The following is a 21,104-nucleotide window of genomic DNA, read 5'->3' on the forward strand; positions in this document are numbered from 1 at the left end:
ATCTCGCCGGTACTCGTGTTCTCGCCGAGGATCTGGCTGGGCCTAATCCTGGTCACGGCCGGCGCCAGGCAGCCCACTGTGCAGTACTCCCACTTGTGCCCCTCGGCGTTGGAGAAGGCTTTGTTCTCCATGGACGTGTCGTCGGCGGAGCCCTGTTCCAACTGCGTCGTGGCGACGCGGATGATGGGCACGTTGGACGACCTGCCGCCGCCGATCGACATGACCGGCATGGTGACTCTGGACTCCCGCTGCTGCGCCGAGGTGTCCATGAAGGCCAGGTGATCTGGCGCGGTGCTGCCCGACGTCGGGGGGGCAGCGTACTGCAGGACATACTCGCAGCTACGGTCCGCGGTCAGCGTCTCCTGTGTCAGGTTGTACGACATGTACTCGGGGGTGAGGTTCTTTTCCAGCGTCTCGCAGGCGGGGATAGCCCGGTACATACTGTCGCCCATGACCAGCACCTCGTCCCTGTCACTGTTGAGGATCCGGCGGACGTTCTCGAAAACGCCATTGGCGGCGCTGGGGCAGATGTTGACGATGCCGCACATGAGCTCGGTGAGCACGAGGACCCAGTACAGCCGGTCGGTGCGACTTTGCAGCTTGTTGCGGCGCAGCAGCATCTCGACCAGCGTTGGCTGCGCCGAGCAGCATCGCAGCACGGCCATCATCATCATGAGCTCCCACGACGTTTTGGCCGTGGTGAACTGGAGCTGGCATTTTTCCTTGGCCTCCTTGCGGTTGATCATCATCAGCTTACTGCCGAACGTGAGCGTCACGAAACGGGTGATCATGGTAAACACCTGCTTGTACTCCCTGGTCTGAGCGCCGTTTCCGGTCGAGTCGTAGGCACCCTCCTGGGCTTCGCGCTGGTCCGTCACGAGGAACTTTCTGACGAACACGGTCGCCTGGGGCACGTGGGCCTGCGGCACCACCGTCTTGAAGACCAGGCCGGCGAGCTGGACTAACATCTCCTCCTGGTGCTTGAACAACGACGCTCCCATGGCCGACGCGCCAACCTTGGCAACGTGATCCGTGTTGATGGACGAGTTCCCCGCCCCGGGCCCGAACATGTGCTCGATCATAGCCTCTGCGAACGCTGCTGACTCGAGGATTGTCGGGACCGCCGGCGCCTCTCTGATGGCGACGGCGGGCCTAAAGCCGAATGAGTTAGCATGTACTGTAGTGCTCATCTCGGCGGAGGGAGGGGAGAGGGTGTGCTCAAGGCTCGGGCGTCGCTCCCTGGGTCAGACGATCCTAAGGGCGACGTTTGAGAGTCTGGGGGGGGTAGCGGGGCGCTTCTTGACACGCTTTACGGGCAACAGACCGCAGACTCTATCCTCGATGGCAGTCAAAGATGCGGTCATTCTCTTCTCGGCTCGCTCTGCCTTTGTTAGTAAGGTTTGATCAAACGGAGACTCGCGGGCCCGCCTGGAAAAATAGAGCGAGGTTATGGTCTTCGCCACGGCTCCGTGCAACTTCTCAGTCTCCCTGTCTTTACGAGCCTTGTCGGCGCGTCCCAGGAGTTCTCGATCGCTTTCGTCCTCATCCTCATCGTCTTCTTCGTCCAGGCCTCCCTGGAGGTAGCTGCTGGAGCTGCACAGGCAGCATAAGAGTCTGACCAAGAAACACGGCATGCTCGCGGGCTAGGACGTCATGGATCGTCATACCGGCCCCGCTGATAGGTGTTAGTAATGTTAATTAACCCACCTCGGGCTAGCCCTGCACGAGACTATCGAACACAATACAATCAGACACAACACACTGAGACAGCACTTTCGAAAGGCTCTTTATTCGACGCTCAGCAACACCATACATAGGCAAAATATTAAGAAAAAAATAACTGACAGACACAGGTGTAACGAGAGAGTGAGCTTATGGACAAGGAAGAGGCTAAACTGGCGGCGATAGCCCTAGCCAACCGGCAGCAAGAGCCCTTTCGGGGAAGCTGGGGCAGGTCGGGAGGGCGGCGTGGAGCACAGCAGCCGCAGCTGATCGCGGTGCACAGGGCGCCGCACAGGGCGCCGCACAGGAACGCCGAAGAGCAGGCCCGGGTGGGCGACGATCCGCAACTCAACATTGTCATCGACGAGATCGTCAACTCGTTCAGCCCACACCTGTCACTGGAACTGCTTCTGTACAATGTGCTGGGCAGCAACTGCGAGAGCGCGTCGGCCCTGGTGCGCTTCCTGGTCACGCACTACTCGTCCAACCAGGTGTGCGACCACATCAGGGATACTCTGAGGAACCTGGTGCGCTGGATCGTCCTCCAGGGCTTTGTGCCCTGCTCCTTCGTGCCCTGGAGGCAGGTCCGAAACCTGCGCATGGGCCTGTACGGCAGGACGGCCCTCGTCAATGTCATCCGGTGCTCCGGGAGAGGCTTGGGCTCAGGCGTGGGAGGCATGGCCTCGGCGGGGGTGAGCCCGAGGGACGCGGCGGCCGAGGCCGCTCAGGAGCAAGAGGCTCACAGGACTGTGCTCGGGCTGCTGCTCGACGTGCCCGTCGGCATGCTGACGGATCAGCTGAAGAAGCTGATGGCGCGCAGCTTGCCCAGCGATCTCACGGCTGTGGTGTGTAAGCTCATCGGCGATTGGATTCGGGAGGACTGGGAGCGCGGCAACTTCACGACCGACACCGCCATCAAGATCTCCGTCGTGTCCCTGTGGGAGGTGGTAAAGACGCTGGAGCACGGCCGGTGCCCCGTGGTGCCTGAGTGCAGGCCTTCGGGATGTCTGGCTTTCTACGACCCGGTGACGGAACAGGTCACGGCTTCAGTCGACGGGGCCGTGTACGTGCACGCGTCGGTGTGGCGGGGCGACGCGTCCGGCGGGCCGCTGTTCACCCTGGCCAGGGGGGCGTACGCCACGGTCAAGGGCTGGTCGACGCTCTTCGAAGACACCGCCCGGGGCTTGCGCACGTCTTCCAGCAGGCGCATCTACACGTCTTCGGTGCCGGCGTTGCAGTCTTCGGCCGTCGGCCGGCTCGCCGACGTTGTGCTGTCGGCGAGGCGCGACGGCACCGGCGGCCACTCGGCCAGGGCGCCCGTCGACGCAGTAACAAACCTCCTGCTCAACGACAACAGGTCCGACCCATTCGGCCTGACGTCAGAGACGCTGCACGATGTGCTCTTCAGGCCCGGGGCCGACCCCTCGGCGCACAGGTCGGCTTCCCTGTCGCACAACCTGAGCGCCATGCTTAGCTCCATGGTCGAGGACAGCAAAGACTCGGTCGTGCTCAAGGAGTTCCTGAGGGTCGTGTCCCACGACCCTGACGGGGCGCTGCTTGGGCTCAAGGCTCATTGTGACACCTTCAAGGACGGCAGGCTGATAGGGGCTGCCGAGGCGGCCGTGAAGCGGATGACAGCCGCGGATGCCGTCGAGTCTGTCCAGGAGCCCGTCACGGACCTGGGCCCCGACGTCAGACTGCTGTGCCACTACCCGTCGGCGGTGAACATCGCCCAGCTCGAGGAGATCCTCAGCGTGTGGACCAACTTCTGGCGGAGCACGCTGTCGGGCTTCAGCCAGTTCAACCGAAGGCACAACGCCATCCAGTACACCAGCAGGAACCAGGCCCGTGAGCTGGACTCGGGATCGCCCAGCCACGTGTTCCACAATGTCCTTGTCGAGCTGCTCAACACCTCGGGACGCAGCTTCGCCGACAGCCTGGCGGGCAGGAGACCCGACGGCTCTCTGCCCGTCAACGAGATCATGCTGGCCCGTGACAGCCTGAGCCCCTCGGCTTACGGCTTGCTGCTAGCCAACAAGCTGGGGCTCAGCCTGTCTGACGTAAAGCACAGGAACCCATACGACAGCGGCGATGATGACGATGAGCACCCTGTCGTCACATTAGCGCACATGTCAATCCGCGAGGATGGGCGGGCTGGCGCAGGCCGGCTGCGGCAGGAGGAGATAGACGGGGATCGAGCGCTGCAACGTCGGGGATATGGGGAGCCCTGTGCATACCGGCCACGTCGCTGGCAACGGCAGGGGCCTCGGGATGGGCTGGGGGGTCGCCACCGGCGACGGTACAAGGTTCTCGGTCGGGACCACCAGCAAGACCCGGAGGAGTCGCGGGGCGCGCCCTCGCGCGAGACAGCCGGCTTCCGAGGGCTGGGATACACCGCGCAGAACTCTGCTGAGTATCGATGACAGGCGCCGGTGCGGTCGCTGAGATGGCCAAGGGTAGCCGACGGCTGAGCTGCCGGCCGGGAGCCGAGGAGGAGGGTTTCCTACGAAGACTCTGTAGACTCTTGCTGCCTTGCAGGCTCTTTGACCTGAGCCTAGTGTTGTTGGTCTGTCCTGAAGCTCGAGTAAAGCTGTTGTTGGCAAACCCACGTGCCCTGTGTGCTCTGTGTCTTTTTTTCACTTTAGGGGAAGCCAGCTCAAGTTTCTCGGTCTCAGGCTCAGCTTCCGGAGGTCGCCCCAGGCTCAACGCGTCAACGGCCAGGGCTGCGTAGCGGCTCATCGGGTCGACGTCGGGGTGGCAGCGGCTCAGCAGTCGATTGCCGTCGATTGTCACGTCGGACATGGAGACGTTGTCGAACATCAGAGCCAGGAATCCTTTTGGCTCCAAAGTCGCACGGCCCGGCAGGCTCCAGAGGGGCTCCAGGCTGAGCTCGCTCACTTGGTAGAGCGACACCCTGAGCCACACCGAGAGTGTCTGAAAGGGCGCCAGGAGGTGTAGCGCTAGCTCGAACGAGAGGTGCTCCCGAGCCAGGGTGATCAGAAAGTTGTTGATCCGCTCGATCGGGTCCATATTGTTGGCAAAGAACTTCTTGTGATCCGGCGAGGCGGCATATCTCACAAACTCTGCATTCTCGTCGTTCACCACCACACCTACTAGGTGCTGGAACGAGACGGGGCTGTTGCCCAGCCGCTGCTGGGTTGTCCTCTCCTGAGGCGGCTGAGGTCGTTGCTGCTGTTGCGTGTGCCGCTGAGCCATAGCTAGTTGTCAATGATCCTTCTCAGCGTTAGGCACAGTTCGTCGAGATGGTCGCAGAAGCGCTGGTGCGTCTCTATGTGGTCGTCGACGTGGAGCGAGCGCAAAGAGCCGGCGAGCTCCTGGGTGCGATCGAGGCACCGGCCTTTGTAAATAGGATCGGTCCAGCCCGAAGAGCTCGGCACGACCCATTTGTGGGAGCCGTCCGATCCGGCCGTCCTGCGAGCCGGCACACGGACACCGCGGCAGACGATCTCGTTGAGCGCGTGAAACCAAAAGTCCTGGAGACGGAACGACTTGCCGCACGCCGGGCATTTTGCTTCGCTGAGGAGCCCCTCGGGCGGCCTTCGATCGGAGTCGGCCTTGCGGAGGATCGACCTGGCCTCTGGCAGGACGATCCTCGGGAGACCGAAGGTCGCTGTGGCCCCGTCGTCTCCCGTCGCCTCCAGATGCATGTAGCCAAACAGACGGCCCGTCTCCAGGTAGAGGAACGTCCACTCGCCGTCCAGCTCTGAGGCAGATGCCTCCGCTGCGCCGCGTGAGCCCTCAGTCAGGTTCATGCTCTCGAGCGCCTGGACGCATTCCTCCACCTCTAGCAGCATCTTCTCGCTCGTCGTCACCAGGTCCCTGAGGCCTATACGGTGAGCGTGCCTGGCGGCCCGAGCCTTGACACTAGTCGACGAGAGACCCGCCGCAGCCAACATATTCCCGTAGTGCCTGTTCGCTATATCCGAGATCTTGGAAACGTATAGAAGACACGGAGGGGAAGCTGTCGGGGAGGTGGACGCCGTGCTGCTCGACATGATGCCAAACGTTGATGATAAGCTCGGCCCTGGCCTGGAGCTTGCTCTCCGCCCGCAAGTATGCCTCGTGGTCGAGTATGAGCTGGTGGTGCAGCTCGCTGGGGTTGTCGAGCAGCCAACTGGCCAGGTGCACGAACTCAGGGTTCTTGATGTGGTAGTTCATCAGGACCTTGTCCTGGAACCACGAGCATTCACTCTTGTACCTGGTGTCGAACGCATCGCCTACGTCGCGGCTGTACTGTGCCCAGTACTTGGGCGAGCTGCGGTCCCGGATCCCGGCGAACCACGTCTCGGTCAGGTAGAGTAGACAGAGCTTCTCCTGTGAGGTGAGCATGCCGTGACGGTCCTGAGCCAGTTGGCAGCAGAGCCTGTTGAAGTGCACGTTGAGCTCGACCAGATGGGCCACCTTGTCGAGGGCGTTGGGCAGCTCGACCTCGACATTCTTGACATTCTGGGAGTTGATGGCCATGGACGGGAAGAGCTGGTGGCTCCCGCTCTCGCACACATTGACCGATGAGAAGAAGAAGGGCGTGTGGAACTTGGGGTTGTTTGTCTTCATTTTCACCACCACCGTAGCGGGGTTGGCCACGCCATACAGGTAGCACGTGAGATTCTCATTGCTGACCGTGAACGCTTTGGCCGAGGTGACGGCCCGGCCCTGGGCCAGCGACACGGTCTCGAACATGCTCCTGAAGTAAGGCTGCCAGGAGTGCTTGGCGTTGGACGTGTAGTTGGCACTGCGGCTCACGTCGGACGTGAACTCGATGCAGGTGTTCCTGTAGCCGTGCTGCGAGCATAGCCTCTTCTTGTCCGAGACGAAGCGGAGCCTAGTTAAGTGCTGCGTCTTTGTGGTGTTGGACTGCACCTCTGCGTACTTGCGCAGCGCCTGGGAGAAGACGCGCGAATGGAACTGCTGGTTGCCCACAGTGTTGACGTGCATCACGTGGAGCAGCACGTCGCCGGCCAGGCGCACCACGCAGCTGCCTGTGTCCCTCAGCAGCTCGCTAGGGCTTTTCGAGTTCTCTAGCCGACGAGCTGGCGCCGCCCCAGCCCCAGTAGGGCTTGGGGCAGTAGAGCCAAAAGAGAGGCAGTCGGTGCACGTCGGAGTCCAGGCACCAGAGGCCAGCCAGCCAGCACAGCCGAGACGTCCGTGACTCGTACAGCCTATTGGCTGTGGCGCGCGGGTCTCTGCGTCCGAAGGCAGAGATCGGACACCGACGACCCCGCGAAGGCCGCTGCTTGCGGACCTTGTGGTGCGCTCGTGGCTTGTGTTCGAGGCCATGGACGAACAGTGCGGTCTTGAGCTCCTGGGGGCACAGTGCCAGTGCGGGCTCAGAGCGGGAGAAGAACTCCTCCAGGTTGAACAACAGCAGCGCTCGATGGCCCGCATATGTCAGCGCCAAATGGGTCCACAGCAATTCGGCTGCGACCTTACAAGCCGGGGAGACGTCGGGCGAGCGCGAGACACGCCCCCAATCGGCAGGCACGTCAGCCGAGAGGTTAGCGGCCAGGTACTCCAGGACTCTGATCTTGAATAACGTGGCCTTGTGGAGCCGTGTGGCGCGTAGTTCTGCGGCCAGGGCCACTGCGTTCTGCCGGGCCTCGTCGTGCTTCGCCGTCAGGAAGCAGAGGCGACAGTACACGGGCACCATCTTGTCCAGGAAGTCCAAGGGCGCGACGCTCGAGGACCACAGGTACGCAAAGCCCCCGTGTAGCCGCTCGTCGAAGTCGACATAGGCCAGACGTTGCGGCGACCAGACAGTTCGGCCCAAGACCAGGAGCCTGTAGTCGGCAAGGCAGTCTATTAAGTGCCTGGAGGGGAGTACAGCACCCTCAAGCTGGGCCCCTCCAGCGGCAGCACTGGCCACTATCTCGTCAACCAGGTAGCCTAGGAAGGTGGCGTAGTCCCTTATGCAGACGTGCGGCCCCGGCCAGGTCGGAAGCGGGGTGCCCGCCCGGTTCTTCGTGGCCTCAGCCATCCTTGCCTGTTACGGCGGGCTACCTGACGGGGAGCGTGATGGAGGAGGCAGCGTCGAACGGTCGACCAAGAGACCCAGGACCGATGGAGAGCACGACGAGATGAGGTCCCAGCAGAGCGCCGGGCCAGGGCCCCTGGCCGGCGAGTACGAGCAACTGTACGGAAAGCTCAGGGCTAAGCTGGTCGATCTGCAGCAGCTGGTGCGAGGCAAGGTGTCGACGATCACCTCCCGGGCAGAGTCCTACGCCTTTATGAACGTATACGGGCTGTGCTCGCTGGAAAGGTCCGTGCAGCCGACCTACGGCGGCGCAGAACCAATCAGATGCAAATTTAGCAATGTCACGGCGCACCCGGGCGGCAGGCCGGGGCTGAGCTTCGGCGTCGGCACCGTATTCGGGACACTAAACCCTATCTTGAGCGCGCGGTCGGCCCAGGGCGAGATACAGCTCACGCGCTGCTGCGAGGCCGATTACCAGAGGAGCGTCGAGGAGTATGTCAGGCTCCAGTCGGTGGCCGGCCAAAGGTACCAGAGAGCCAGCGGGGACGACCTGGGCCGCAGCGTGGGGAGCTTGGAGAGGCGCTTCACCCTGAATGTCAGGGAGGACCTCCATACGCTAGGTTGTGCATACGGGCAGCTGCTGGCTCTGGTCGAGCTGCTGCACATCAACCTCCTGCTCTTTCTGCACGGCTGAGGCCCAGGTGCGGGTTCAAAGTCCTGGGTGATGTCGAGATGGGCTTCGATCTGGAGTCAGACGATGAAAATGTATAACAGCACCAACCGCTGGGAGAGCGTGTGTGTGTGTTCTATTCTGTAACTTGGAAATAAACAAAGCAAACATGGCAAGACACTGAACATAGTTTACTGTGCTTTATTGCCCAAGATCTGTCACACTACAATACATGTACAGTACACAAAGCACATAAGCGCCCACCCCAGGTCTACGCTACAGCCTTTCAGTCTTCGCTGAACAGCCGGTGGTCTCGCTCGGTGCTGCGGCGCTGACTGGCCGGAGCCGGGCCTGACTATGATCAGGTAGGCGACCGTGCGCTCTACTTTGCTCAGGTAGGTCAGCGAGAACCTTATCGTGGTGAGCCGCAGCTGGCGGTTGTAGCCGGCCGGCGTCTTCGCCTGTAGAGCGCAGCCGATGAATGGCGTTGGTACAGTGCGTTATTGAACATGTAGTTCCTGTAGCTCAGGTCTTTTGTGTCGGTGTCCCTCGTCTGGCGTCTGCTGCGCGTAACCCTGAAGTTGACACAGTTGGGTGTCATGCAGCCGAACACCTGAGGGCAGAAGCAGCCGATCCAGGGGAACTCTTTGCGCAGGGCCCGGGTGATGGTGGGCCGGTAGCAGTTGAGCACGGTCACATGGCCGGAGCCGGGGCTGACGATGATCAGGTAGGCGAGCGTCTGCTCGGCGGCGCTTGGGTAAGTGAGCGAGTACATCATCCACGTGAGCCACAGCTGACAGTTGAAGCGGGCCAGAGTCTTGTCGTCGAGCTCGTCGTTGTTCCTGGTCTTGAGCTCAAACAGCACCGTCTTGCGCGTGACTGTGTCGTAGCCAACCATGTCTACCTCGGTGCTGAGGCCCCAGTGTTCCCGGATGCCCGTGCACCCCTTCCAGCAGTTGTTGTGGTAGGTGGCCGGCACACCGGGCGGGGAGTTGGCCTTCGGTTTGTCGGGCCTGGGGATGTTGGCCACCTTCACGCCGCCTTGAAGTGGCTTAACATTGAGCGCGGCCAAGTGCCTAATGACCCGCCTGGTGACCAGGCCGACCTCGCTCATGGTCTTCTTGTTGTTGAAGACGTCCTTGCAGTCCTGATCGATGGCGTTACCCACCGCCACCGACAGGTCTAGCCTGTTCCATACCTTCTGGGTGGTGACCGGCGTCAGCGTGTCGGCCCGCCAGCGGAGCAGGAGGTCACTGCGGAACAGTTGTGCTATTCTCTCCTGGATGTTGAACGTGCGTGTCATGTATTTGGGCAGCCACTCGAGCTGGCTGTCGGGAGTTGAGCTGAAGTGTTCGAGCACCAACTTGAAGATGTACGTGCTGGTCATGTTGACGCGCCTGGCCCTCCTGTACGAGTATACAGCCTCGAGTTTACGCGTAATGCCCGGCACTGCGTACCAGCGGCTGTCCGCCATGGAGCGGGCGTACAAGCCCTTGTTCTGAAGGGTTGCGAACGTGATCGCAGGCTCTTCGGGGATCATCGTATTAAATGTCCGGGAACCCGGCTCTCTGTCTGTCTGGACCACTCCGCATTATTAGTGGTTCTCCTGTCCCGAGTGTGACGAACATGCAGTCGTACCGTAGGGGAGACAGCGCTGTGATCCCTGTCGGCCGGCCGGCCCTCAAAGACCGCATTGTGTCGGCGCTGCAGAGCGTGAGCAGATTCAAGGGCAACTTGGCCGTCACTCTCGAAGTCATCAGAACGCTCGTCGTGTGCTTCTTGGTCCTGCCCAACAACGTGCTGTACCTGCTCGACAGCACCAACGGCAACGCGCCTGGGTTCCAGCGCACGCGTTGCACTAACGATCCGCAAGACGGCGAGGTCGAGGAGCCTGCCTACGGACAGGTCTACCTCAGAAGCGGCATAGCCACGGTTGTGCTGGGCTGCGCCTCACTCGTCATCTCCATCGTCTCCAGCTACTTCGCCGGCCTAAGCAAGTGGAAGTTGGCCACCAAGTACGGGCTCAGCAAAAGCGTGACCGACGGCAAGAGCACCCTGATCGTCTTGGTCTGCCTGGGGATAGGCAACGTGGAGCTCATCATGGCCGTGGTGGCAGGCTGCATGGAGCTACTGTACCGGCCCCTGGTCAACTCTCTCACCAGGTGGCACAGCATGGAGTACTCCATTGCCATCATCAACATTGTGGTTGTGTTTGCCCACGTCTGGGGCTCACTTGTGATCGTCAGAAGCGTACTGGGGCTCAAGAACGACCTGGACGATGATACCGAGTTAGCCGCTGGGACCTACTGCGCGCAAAACCCAACTCATCAGCCGTACACTAACTCCAACTACGCCGGCTATTGTGCCACCAACTCGTCCTCGACCTACCGCCCCGAGTCATCCGTATTCCAACGGCAGCACTAGGACCACGGCGAAGCGGGAAACGGGCGGCATGCAGTCCATGTACAGCCCCCGGATCGCCTGTGCGCGCTATCCCAGAATACCGAGAGGTGCAACGTGGCCTGTCTCTCTCTGTGTGTATGTGTGTGTGATGCTTGTGTACCGTCAGGTGTCTAGCTGTCAACTGTTTTTTTTTCTTTTTTGGATTAGTGTTGGCCTTTGTCTTTCATTTTCTGTACTGTATCCTAATGTCAATAAACATCACACAACACCTTGTCCCCGGTTTCTGAGCGTTTTCTTTTATTGATCACTTTACACGACATTGAAATGAAAAACAGACAAGAGTCTACGTCTATCAGCAATCTACAGGAAATTATAAAAAGTCCGTCCTCTGACAGATATATGTCATCCTCTAACAAATCTGTGCGGCTCCGAAGAAAAATGCTATCCTCTGACAGAAATGGCTTCCACTGTCAAATCTGTGTGCATTTTGTCAGAGACACACCAAACCCATATTGCTAATGCAGCACAGAATTGCCAGAGGAGACCGAGGTCTACCGGAAGCATTAGTGAACACATACATGTAGTACAGAATGTGACGGCTGTGTGATGATTGTATAAATGTGACCTAACACCATATAACTGAATACAAGGACACACTCAAATAAAGAACAGAAATGGATTTATGTATTATTATTTATTTTCCTTTATCATTATTGATTTATTTGATTTTACTTAGTTAGGGTTAACTCCATCTCGAACAGCGTACGGCGATGAAGTGGAGGTACTTGCTCACTCTCCTCCTTGTGTTTCTTCCCGGGAGTCATCTCCCCCTCCTTCGGCCCGCTGTCTGTTCTGGATCTCGAAGCCTTCGCTGAGGCGGCTGAGGAACTCAAATCTGTTCAGTCCAGAAATGCGCAATAAATATGTGTCTGTTTCAGAACTGGGGGTTGACAATTTCCCTCCATCTTCCGCTGCTCCGTCTCCTCCTCCTTCTGCCTCTTGTGCGTCCAGCAGGTCAAAGCCTTTGTTGATATGTGTCAGTGCCTGAAATCTGTCCTGTCCGCGGACGTGTAATAGATATGTGTCAGGACTGGGGGTTGAACATTTCCTTCCATCTTCTCCTGCTCCGTCTCCTCCTCCTTCTGCCCCCTGTGCGGCAATGGCATCAAGGGCTTCTCCTGCTCCGTTTCCTCCTCCTTCTGCCCCCTGTGCGGCCATGGCATCAAGGGCTTTGTTGATACGGCTCAGTCTCATGTAGGTGTCGTGTCCGCGAACATGCAGGTCAAAGACCAGAGGCTCTACTGATGTAAAGCTCTGCATGTTCAACGTTAGCCGGAAGGAATCTTCGATCTGCCCCACCAGGCAAAAGGGCTGTAGTTAGGCAGGACCTTCAAAAACACCTTATATAGCTGCTCCCTCTTAGTCACAGGGGCCCGGATGCGTCCGGGCATGTCTCACTCTGCTTCTTCGTCAGAGGGGCACAGAACTGTTGTTCTTGTATATGGTGCTGTAACAAGCACTCATTTCTCTGACAAAAATGAGATCCTGTGACAAGTGCTCATCTCTATGACAAGAATCCAAACCTCTCGCAAAAAAATATATCTCTGTTTATATATATTGCTATACATGTACAACCTGGTGTAACGCTTCTCTCTGTCATGACCTGTGAAACGTGTGAAGAATAAAATAAAAAAACACATACTCTGATAATTCTTGTAGAACATAGTTTTTATTTGTGCCATTGGTCAGTTGCACACTCTGGTCCTGGCTCACTGTTTTCATTCCTGCTGTGGCACGAGCGTGATGTCCGTTGTGTACTTGTGAATCCTCGACCCCGGCAGTGTTAGCCTGTGCTACCCAACCAACCTTTTTCGCATCAGTCTTGGTCAGAATCTATCCCGTTGTTTTGAGACAGCTCCGGGTACATCTGCTGCCTAGGTCTCTGGCCATACAGATGCCACGGTACACTTGCCGGTCGTTCAGTGGCACGCTGGGTCACATTGCACGCGTTCTCATCCGGCCCAGTGCGCTCGGGCTGCTGAGTCTGCTGGTGCGGATAGAAGTGGTTCTGGGTCTGAAAGCGGCCTCCTCCGTTTTCCTCGTTATATTGCCGGTGCTCCGAGACTGGATGAGGCTGAACTATCACAGGTGGAGCTGAGGGATTTGGAGAGCTGGACGAAGTCTGCAGCCAGCTCTGGGGTATATCTTTCATGGTGCCACGCACCACATCGGGCCTGCTGCTGCACAGCTTGGTGGTGATGGACCGCCCGCGGGTCGTCTTGCGCGACATGCAGTAGCGGAACAACAGGAAAATGTAGTAGCGGTTCAGCTTCCGCGGGTCCTCTGCGATAACTTGGGGAATGTTCAGGTTCACCTCGTTCATGGCCTTGCACTGCATCCAGTGGAGGTTATCGAGATCGGCCTTGGGCACTGTGCCAGAGTCCTTCTCCCACATGTTCCGCAGGAGGTCAAGCTCTGACTGCTCGACGCTGACGTTGAGCGTCTGCAGCTGCAGGCCGGAGGCAGGAGCCCCGGCCATGATGAGGATCTCGAACAGCTCTGGAGATGCATCGTCGGACAGCACCAGCTCCTCACGTATCACGCTCACCATTATTTACCCCTCCGTCTGAGGATCAGGCTTCCGCAGCAGGCGGGCAGTAAATAGTCGTTGCGTTGTCCATAACTTGCCTCGTTATTGTTCCCTTCTTGACCTTTCTGGCCAATAGGGCGCTGACAGACTGTAGCCTCAGCACTGGGATCACCGAGCTGACATAAAGCTCTTTTGCCCTAATTAGGACCTACACAGGCTGAGTTCATGAGCTGTGAAATAAACAGACTCCAAATGCATGCAGCCTTGTGTGTGTGTGTGTGTGTGTGTACGGCAGAGGGACTACCATAGGCTCAGACAAAGGTATAGCAACACACAGCAAAACTTTTCTGATCTGTTCAGCCTAATGTATGAAAGTACAACAAAGAATGCAACTTGACTGGTAGATTTACAACATTTATTCTATTGTATGTAACTATTACCACACAATGTTTATTATAAACACAACCAACATAAAAACCAAATAAACTACAACAACAAATCTTCAGTCTTCCTCCGACTCACAGCTTTCTCTCTCTGGCCTCTCCTCCTTCTGAATCCCAGTGTTCCTTGAAGGCCTCGAGTACCATGTCCCTCAGTTCCTGGGGATAGATGAGAATCCTTCTCCTCTAAAATACAGAGAAAACTACACAATGTAAGGACCCGGCAGTGCGTAACATCAATGATGTATACACGAATAGAGAATATCACAAATTAATCGAATTGTTCTGGACAAGCACCTGAAGGTTGAGGGGGCGACGCACAGGCCTTGCCGCTTGCTGCAGGTACCTCAGTGGCAGGGCGGCGCGCTCCGTACTCGAGGCACGTGCGAGTGGCATAGGACTCTGCGACCGATGGGGGGGCCACATACCACTTGGAAGATGTGCCTACACCATGACACATGGCGACGCACACCCGATCCCGCTGCTCTTTGCTGAGCTCACGCTCGGCCTGGTACAAAAGAGTGAGTGTTGAAGATGCCGTCAAATCATACCCTGAGAGGGGAAGCCGAGTCCATATGACAGAATTTATATCTATCAATCTGCCAAACTCACCATCGTTGCGATAGAGGCGCGGATGACGTTGATCGTCACACCACTTATTTTAATCGAGTTGAACACCGTCCCCACCATCTCCCCCAGTTTGGCCATAACTCCCCCGGCCGAGTTAAAGAAGAAGGTAGCCTGGGACTGGTAGCCCGGGAGCGTGTGGCGGATGGTGGCGAACCTCCGGAACCAGGTGTACTCCTCAAGCGTGAGGACAATTCCTGCTTGGCCAAAGGTGCCGGCCGTCTTATGCTCTGCCACCTGGAGTCGTAGACGAAAATGTAGTAGTGTGTTCCAGCCAAAGCCGAATACAGATACAGGAATACACAAAGCGATATGTACAAAACATCTCATGCTTGGTAAAGGTTACCATTACGTACATTGATGACGTACACGTCCTCGTCCTGCTGTGGGTTTTCCACCTGAAGGGGGGTCAAATGTGTGAGCACCCCTTTCCGATGGCCGCTTAGGGAGAATACATACCCCGCCAGCCACCCGACAAAGCGCTTGAGGGCTTCCACGCTGCCTGGGCTTTTCAGCAGTTTCTCTGATACATCGATTTAAAGAGACAGTTATTTCACCCAATATTTCGTATAATGGCTGTGGATCTAGTCGTACGGTCTAGGATATTTCACACTTACCCAGGCAATTGGGGATTCTGCATTTTGCCACTCTGCGGAATTCTTCCAACTGGGCCCTGCTCAGGAGAAACTCTGTAAAGTATTAAATTGCAAAGTCAGATAATTCACATACAAAAAAAAGAAAGAAAGATAAGAAAATTTCATACAAAATGTTGTACTCACTGGCCTTCTCCAAAGCTTTTCGCTGACGATGTCCCAGCAGCTCAGCCTCGAGAGCATCCTGCTCCTTCTTGAGGACTTCCAAAAGGGAGCTAAAGCGGCGAGATCCCAACCTCACCTGAGGATAATAGATAATCCAAAACAAAAAATACATAAAATGCAATTAACAATGTCTGTATGGGTGTCTAAGTAGCTTTGGAAATTGTAAAGTGTTACATTATTACATTGCTGAAAAGTAATCCACTCAACACTGCTACTCATACCCCGTTGAAGGCCTGACTATGCACATAAATCAGGAAAGTCCGCACATGGTACACTCGGGTCTTGATAGTAGGTATTGCAAACTGTGATCGCAGGTCTTTGAGCCACCTAAAACAATATATATATAAGTAGAACTAATGCTCTGGTAATTGACACAGGTAGCAACAACAATCACACCATGGTGTGTGTGTGTGTGTGTCTGCGACAAAAAAAGAAGAAAAATATAACTTACATTTGAAGTTTCCCTGGCTCATCAATATAAGTAAGGGACACATTCAGCCCGCTGTCGCCACTTCCCATGGCCCTGATGAACTCCATTACATGCTTGACCCCCTGCTTGCAGTTCTCTTTTTTTTTCTTTGAGGCATTGGAGTGTAGGCGACTGCTCAGCCAGCGATCGGTGAGGTCCCCTATAAGCAGTAAACAAACACAATAATTGTCAGGCAAATGTAAAGGTGATACAGTCATTATAAAGGTTTGTGCTGAGCGACAAACCGATTGTCATCCTTGCCCGTCGCCCCTCCAGAGCCCTGGGCGGCAGAACCGCTGGTTGGTCGCGCCGCCGGTCTCTTCCCTGAAGGCTGTCAGAGTCTGATTCATCTCGCCTCGGTCTCTTCTTTGCATTTTTTGGGTCCTTGGCGCCCCAGCTGCCACTGGCGACGGCGTCCGCCAATTTACACTCTAAGTCAACCACTAACTTTTTTAGCTCCTTGACCTCATGCCTCGTTGACTTATCCTCTCCCTTCTTTTCTTGCAATTCTTTCAGGCGCTGCCGGATTTCTCCATTTTTCTCTTTAGCCAGTACCTCTTTCCTCTCTTCCTCCTTTAAACGTAGAACATAAAGGGTTTGAAGCTGGAATCGTTATGGTTAAGTTCCAAAATGACCGGTGGTAACTAGAGAAATCTAAAGGTGATGTTAAGAAAGGTGTACAATCATACCCCAAAATCGATGTGCTCAACAGCGAGGTGTATGTCCAGCCTTTTCTTATACTCCCCGGCACACTTTCCTTGGTGGCAGGGCAGTGGTCCAGCGTACCTCAACACAAATCAGTTTTCAATATATGTTCAGCATAATACAGGAATTAAAGAAGCTCTGCCTAGTGCGGTAAAAACATTTTTTTTACTTACCTCCCGTGGTCAAGGGCAAGATAGAGTTTGCGCTCTTCCTTATCAAATATATGGTGGACTTTCATGAGGTGTTCAGGCAGGTTGACCAGCTTGTAGTAGCAAATGGGGCACAATCGAAGTGGCGGCATCTTTCAGGCCTTCAGTTTTTGCGAATATCTGTGCACAAACGCAGACACATTACAATTACAATGAACATAATACTTCTGGCATTCGTAGGAAACAATTGGTAAAGAAAATGTACTTCTAAAAGAAAAAGTAGGTAGCATTTTCGAGCTGGAATCCTATCAATAAAACACTTACAGATTACGCTTCTCCAAGACATGTACAAGACAAGACTCCAAGACACTGGTATTTTATAGCCACCACAGGGAGCATCCTGTCAGAGCGAGACAGAGTTGTCAGAGGATGGTGTTTCTGTCAGGAGATATCTTTGTTAGAGGACAGCCTCTGAAAAACGCCCCTCTTACAAAATCCTCTCCTCCGACAAAAAACTCTTCTCTGACAAAACGCCCGTCGCACAAAATCCTCTCCTCCTCTCCTCTAGAATGGTACAGGTTTTAAGCCCAGTTTTCTGCTCCAGATAGTCTTGTAAAACTAACACCCCCCTGCCCGAAGTATCACTTTCTGTCTTTTCCCTTCTGGTGTGAGGACCTCCAGAAGTCAGATTTTCCCATCAAAGGAGAAAAAAAAACGCATACTCTGATCATATCGAATATTGTTTTTTATTTTTGTCATTGGAACCCCGGTAGTCGCAATGCCGCCTTCGGGCTATTGGCGGATCAGAGTGGACGGCACGGAATTCGACGTCCGCAAGGCCGTCCTCTGCGGCTGCAGCCCATACTTCCGCGCTGTCTTCGCCCACGGTTGGACGTCACAGGACGACGTCTACGAGATGGACGGCCCCGTGTCGACGAACGCGATGCGTCTCCTCCTAGACTCCGCCGACGCAGGCTCCGTCCCGGTGACCGAGAACAATGCGGAGGAGCTGTTGATAGCGGCGGATTACCTCGGCTTCGCCGGGGTGAAACGCTCCTGCTGCGAGTTCCTGGAGGCGCGGCTCCACCCGGGGAACTGCGTCGGCATCTTTACCTTGGCAGACCTATACCACTGTCCGGACCTGAGGAACGAGGCCTTTCTCTTTATCCTGCTGCGCTTTGAGCAGATCGCCGCGTACTCCGAAGAGTTCCTGGGACTCTCTCTCGAGCGGTTGACGGACATCCTCGGACGGGACGATCTGAACGTGGGGCGGGAGAGCGCCGCGTTCGAGGCCGCGCTCCGCTGGATCGCCCACGCGCCCGAGGAGCGCGAAGGTCACATATCCGCGCTACTGCCCAAGATCCGCCTGGCCCTAATGGCCACGGACTACTTCGTCGACCGGGTGAAGAACCACGGTCTGGTGAAGGACGACGCAGAGTGTGAGGCGATCGTCGCCGAGGCCGAGAGGGTCATGCGTGATGTAAACGCCCAGATTCGGCCGCGCCAGCCACATGCCGTCCTGTTGGCCGTCACTCGAATCAGGTTTGGCGACGGTACAACTTCGAGGATTCGGCTATACGATCCACGTGACAAGTTCTGGGCCAATGTACCAAACAGTGAACTTCGGCCTATGCAAAATTACAGCGCCGCCGCTTTCCTAAATGGCGCTGTCTACTGTGTTGGCGGCTACATGAGCGATGAGAGAGGTTCGTTCTGCATTAACACCAGCGTGCGGAAGTTTGACCTCGGTACCCGTACTTGGCACGATGTGGCAGCCATGCATCATCCTCGCCCAGGGGGGCACAGCTTGGCAGTACTGAATGGCAGTATCTATGCCATGGGAGGCAAGGTAGGAAAGGTACAAACCGAGCAGGATGGGTTCGAGAGAGGCATCGTGCACGACAGTGTCGAACGCTATGATCCTGAGACCGACAAGTGGACTCTGCTCCAACCTATGAACGGGAAGAGGATGCACGCCAGCGCCACAGTACTGAACAACAAAGTCTACATCTGCGGTGGTGTAGTATATCGTCGTGTGACGGAGTATGAGCACTCTTATGAGACACATGAGGTCCTGGACACGGCCGAGTGCTACGACCCAGACACCGACCGGTGGACGAAGATCGCCCGCATGAGCGTCGAGCGTTCCCACTTGGGCGTCATTGCCTACAGACAGCGCATCTACGCAGTGGGCGGCCATGGTTTGGCCGGACGACTGCGCAGCGCCGAGGCCTACGACCCGCTAACCCAGAGGTGGAGCGCCGTGCCCGACATGCCGGAACCACGCACCAACTTCGGCATCGGGGTGGTGGACGACCAGTTGTTTGTATGCGGAGGATCACCCGACAGCTCCAAGGTGGAGAGCTACAAATGGAGTACCAACAAGTGGCACGAAGCCTGCGGGATGGGGGAGGATTGCATTTCAATCAGCTGCTGTGTGGCAAGCGGACTGTCCGACATGGCCGAGTACTCCGTGCCCCGCTACACCACGGCGCGTCTACGCAGTGGCCGGCAGTTATATCGGAACTAGACTGCACAGCGCCGAGGCCTACGGGCCGCTAACCGACACGTGGAGCGCCGCGCCCGACATGCCTCGTCCGCGCAGCAGCTTCGGCATCGAGGTGGTGGACGACCAGTTGTTCGTATGCGGAGGATCCCCCAACAGCTCCAAAGTGGAGCGCTGCGACTGGAGCACCAATGAGTGGCACGAAGCGTGCGGGACCGGGATGAGAGGCATTAGGATCAGCTGCTGTGTGGCACACGGACTGTCCGACATGGCAGAGTACTCACAACCTGGTCTAAAGCTTCTCTCTGTCATGACCTGTGAAACAGTGTGAAGAATAAATTAAAAACGCATACTCTGATCATTCTTGTAGAATATTGTTTTTTATTTGTATCATTGGAACCCTACAACTGCTGTACATAGCGTCAACTCCATGCTCATCACAGAGGTCTATATTTGTCTCTTTCTTTTCTATGATTTACTCTAGGGGTTTGCTCTGCCCCACCGGTTATTCTCTCTTCATATATTTGTATTTATACCAGAACCCCAGAATGCCAGCACCAATAGCCATCAGCATTAAAACTAAAATGTGACACTGTGTTCTTTGTATTCTTTATTTTCGCAGGTGCAGAAAACACACATACACAGAAAATCAAAATCTGGTTCACGAGGCCCAGGGCCCTATGTAGAATTTCAGTAAATCAACAACATATATCAGGTAACAGAAGTGTCACTCCCACTATTTGTCCTGGAGTGTCTCAACCTTGACGGTGTCTTCAAGCATCTCAGCATCAGCGCTCCCCAAGGCCGCCACGGACGTCTTTGCCTTGGTTAAGTGCTTCGCATACATCATGTAGTGGCCGTAGTCCCTCGCGGCCAAACCAAACCCGTGTTCGTCAATGTCGCGCCAGAGCAGCTCGGTCAGCCAGTTTTCGGGCCACGGGACGTATGAGGGGTGGCACACCTTGACGACGTTCATGGCATTGTAGGTGGTAGCACCGCGTTCGCCCTTGGTGGCAAAGGCGCTGTCGATCAGCATGGTGTCCTGCCCCAGGCAATCCATCATGCACAGGTCGAGCGCGAATGGGCGGCGCTGCAGTGCACGCACGGCGACCGTCATCCTGCACAGATCCTCCTGGTCTGCAGAGGGGGCGTGGGACACTCCTGGCCTGCCACGAAAGTTGCTCAGCATGACCTTGACGCTGTCAGCCTCGCTGACCAGCCTAAACACCTCGCGAAGGATCAGCTCCAGGCCCCGGCACACCGCCGCAACGCTCAGGCCGTTTTCCTCAGCCAGATGGAAGAGATTCTCCGGGGCCGCCAGCCGCACATCGGGCCCGTTGGCGAGGTTGAGCCGGAGGTGGCGGCCAGGCTGCTGCGGGTCGTCGAAGTTGAGTAGTGCGAAGTAGTGGTATACGTCAGCCAAGCGGTCTGGTTTGAAGGTGAACAGCAGGTTCTGGAGAAGTTTGCGCGGCTCCATTCCGCTTGTCTTGCACGACAGCGGTTTGCGGTACTCGGGCACCTTGTCGAAGATGGCCACGCGTACCTTCGCGGTGCGATTTCTGTAGCTCGCCTCGAACTTGGTCGCTTCGTCCTTGCCCGCCTGAACCAAGGGCGTTGACTTCAGGCCCGCCGGCAGGTAGAGCTGGTGGCGGAACACACCCGTGGGTAGCCGAAGGTGATCCGGTGTGCAGATGCGCTGACTGTACAGGTACAATCTCTCCAAGACGGCCCGCGTAATCCAGCCGAAATAAGACCCGGACCAGTCCTCAACGTACTGCGTGATCGCCCTGGCCGTAACGTTGTCCCTTAAACGTATAAACAAGTCGCCCCTGTGGACCTGGCAGGTCTGCCGGTTGATCAGCCACAACAGCAGGTAGACCTTGCTCAGCGAGACTTCGTTCATCTCAGCCAGGACATCGTGCCAGATGAACACGTCCGTCTGCTTCTTCGGTGCAGAGCGGGACGTAAGCGGGAGCTCCACTGGTATGGTGCGATCGGCGAGCGCTTCCATCT

General features: G+C 56.5%; 1 protein-coding gene across 1 annotated transcript; it reads left to right on the forward strand.

Moving 5' to 3' along the window:
- Window positions 1–17,363: 17,363 nt before the first annotated feature.
- On the forward strand, window positions 17,364–19,422 carry LOC310770739 (kelch-like protein 10; the record flags this gene model as incomplete). The annotated part of the gene is made up of 3 exons (XM_083663456.1): window positions 17,364–18,333; window positions 18,610–18,786; window positions 19,091–19,422. The coding sequence occupies 3 exons, from the start codon at window positions 17,364–17,366 to the stop codon at window positions 19,420–19,422; spliced, it is 1,479 nt and encodes a 492-aa protein (XP_083519582.1).
- Window positions 19,423–21,104: the final 1,682 nt, after the last annotated feature.

Source organism: Poromitra crassiceps, assembly GCF_964638095.1.
Source record: "Poromitra crassiceps genome assembly, contig: HAP1_SCAFFOLD_206, whole genome shotgun sequence".
In the NCBI taxonomy this organism is placed as follows: Eukaryota; Metazoa; Chordata; class Actinopteri; order Beryciformes; family Melamphaidae; genus Poromitra; species Poromitra crassiceps.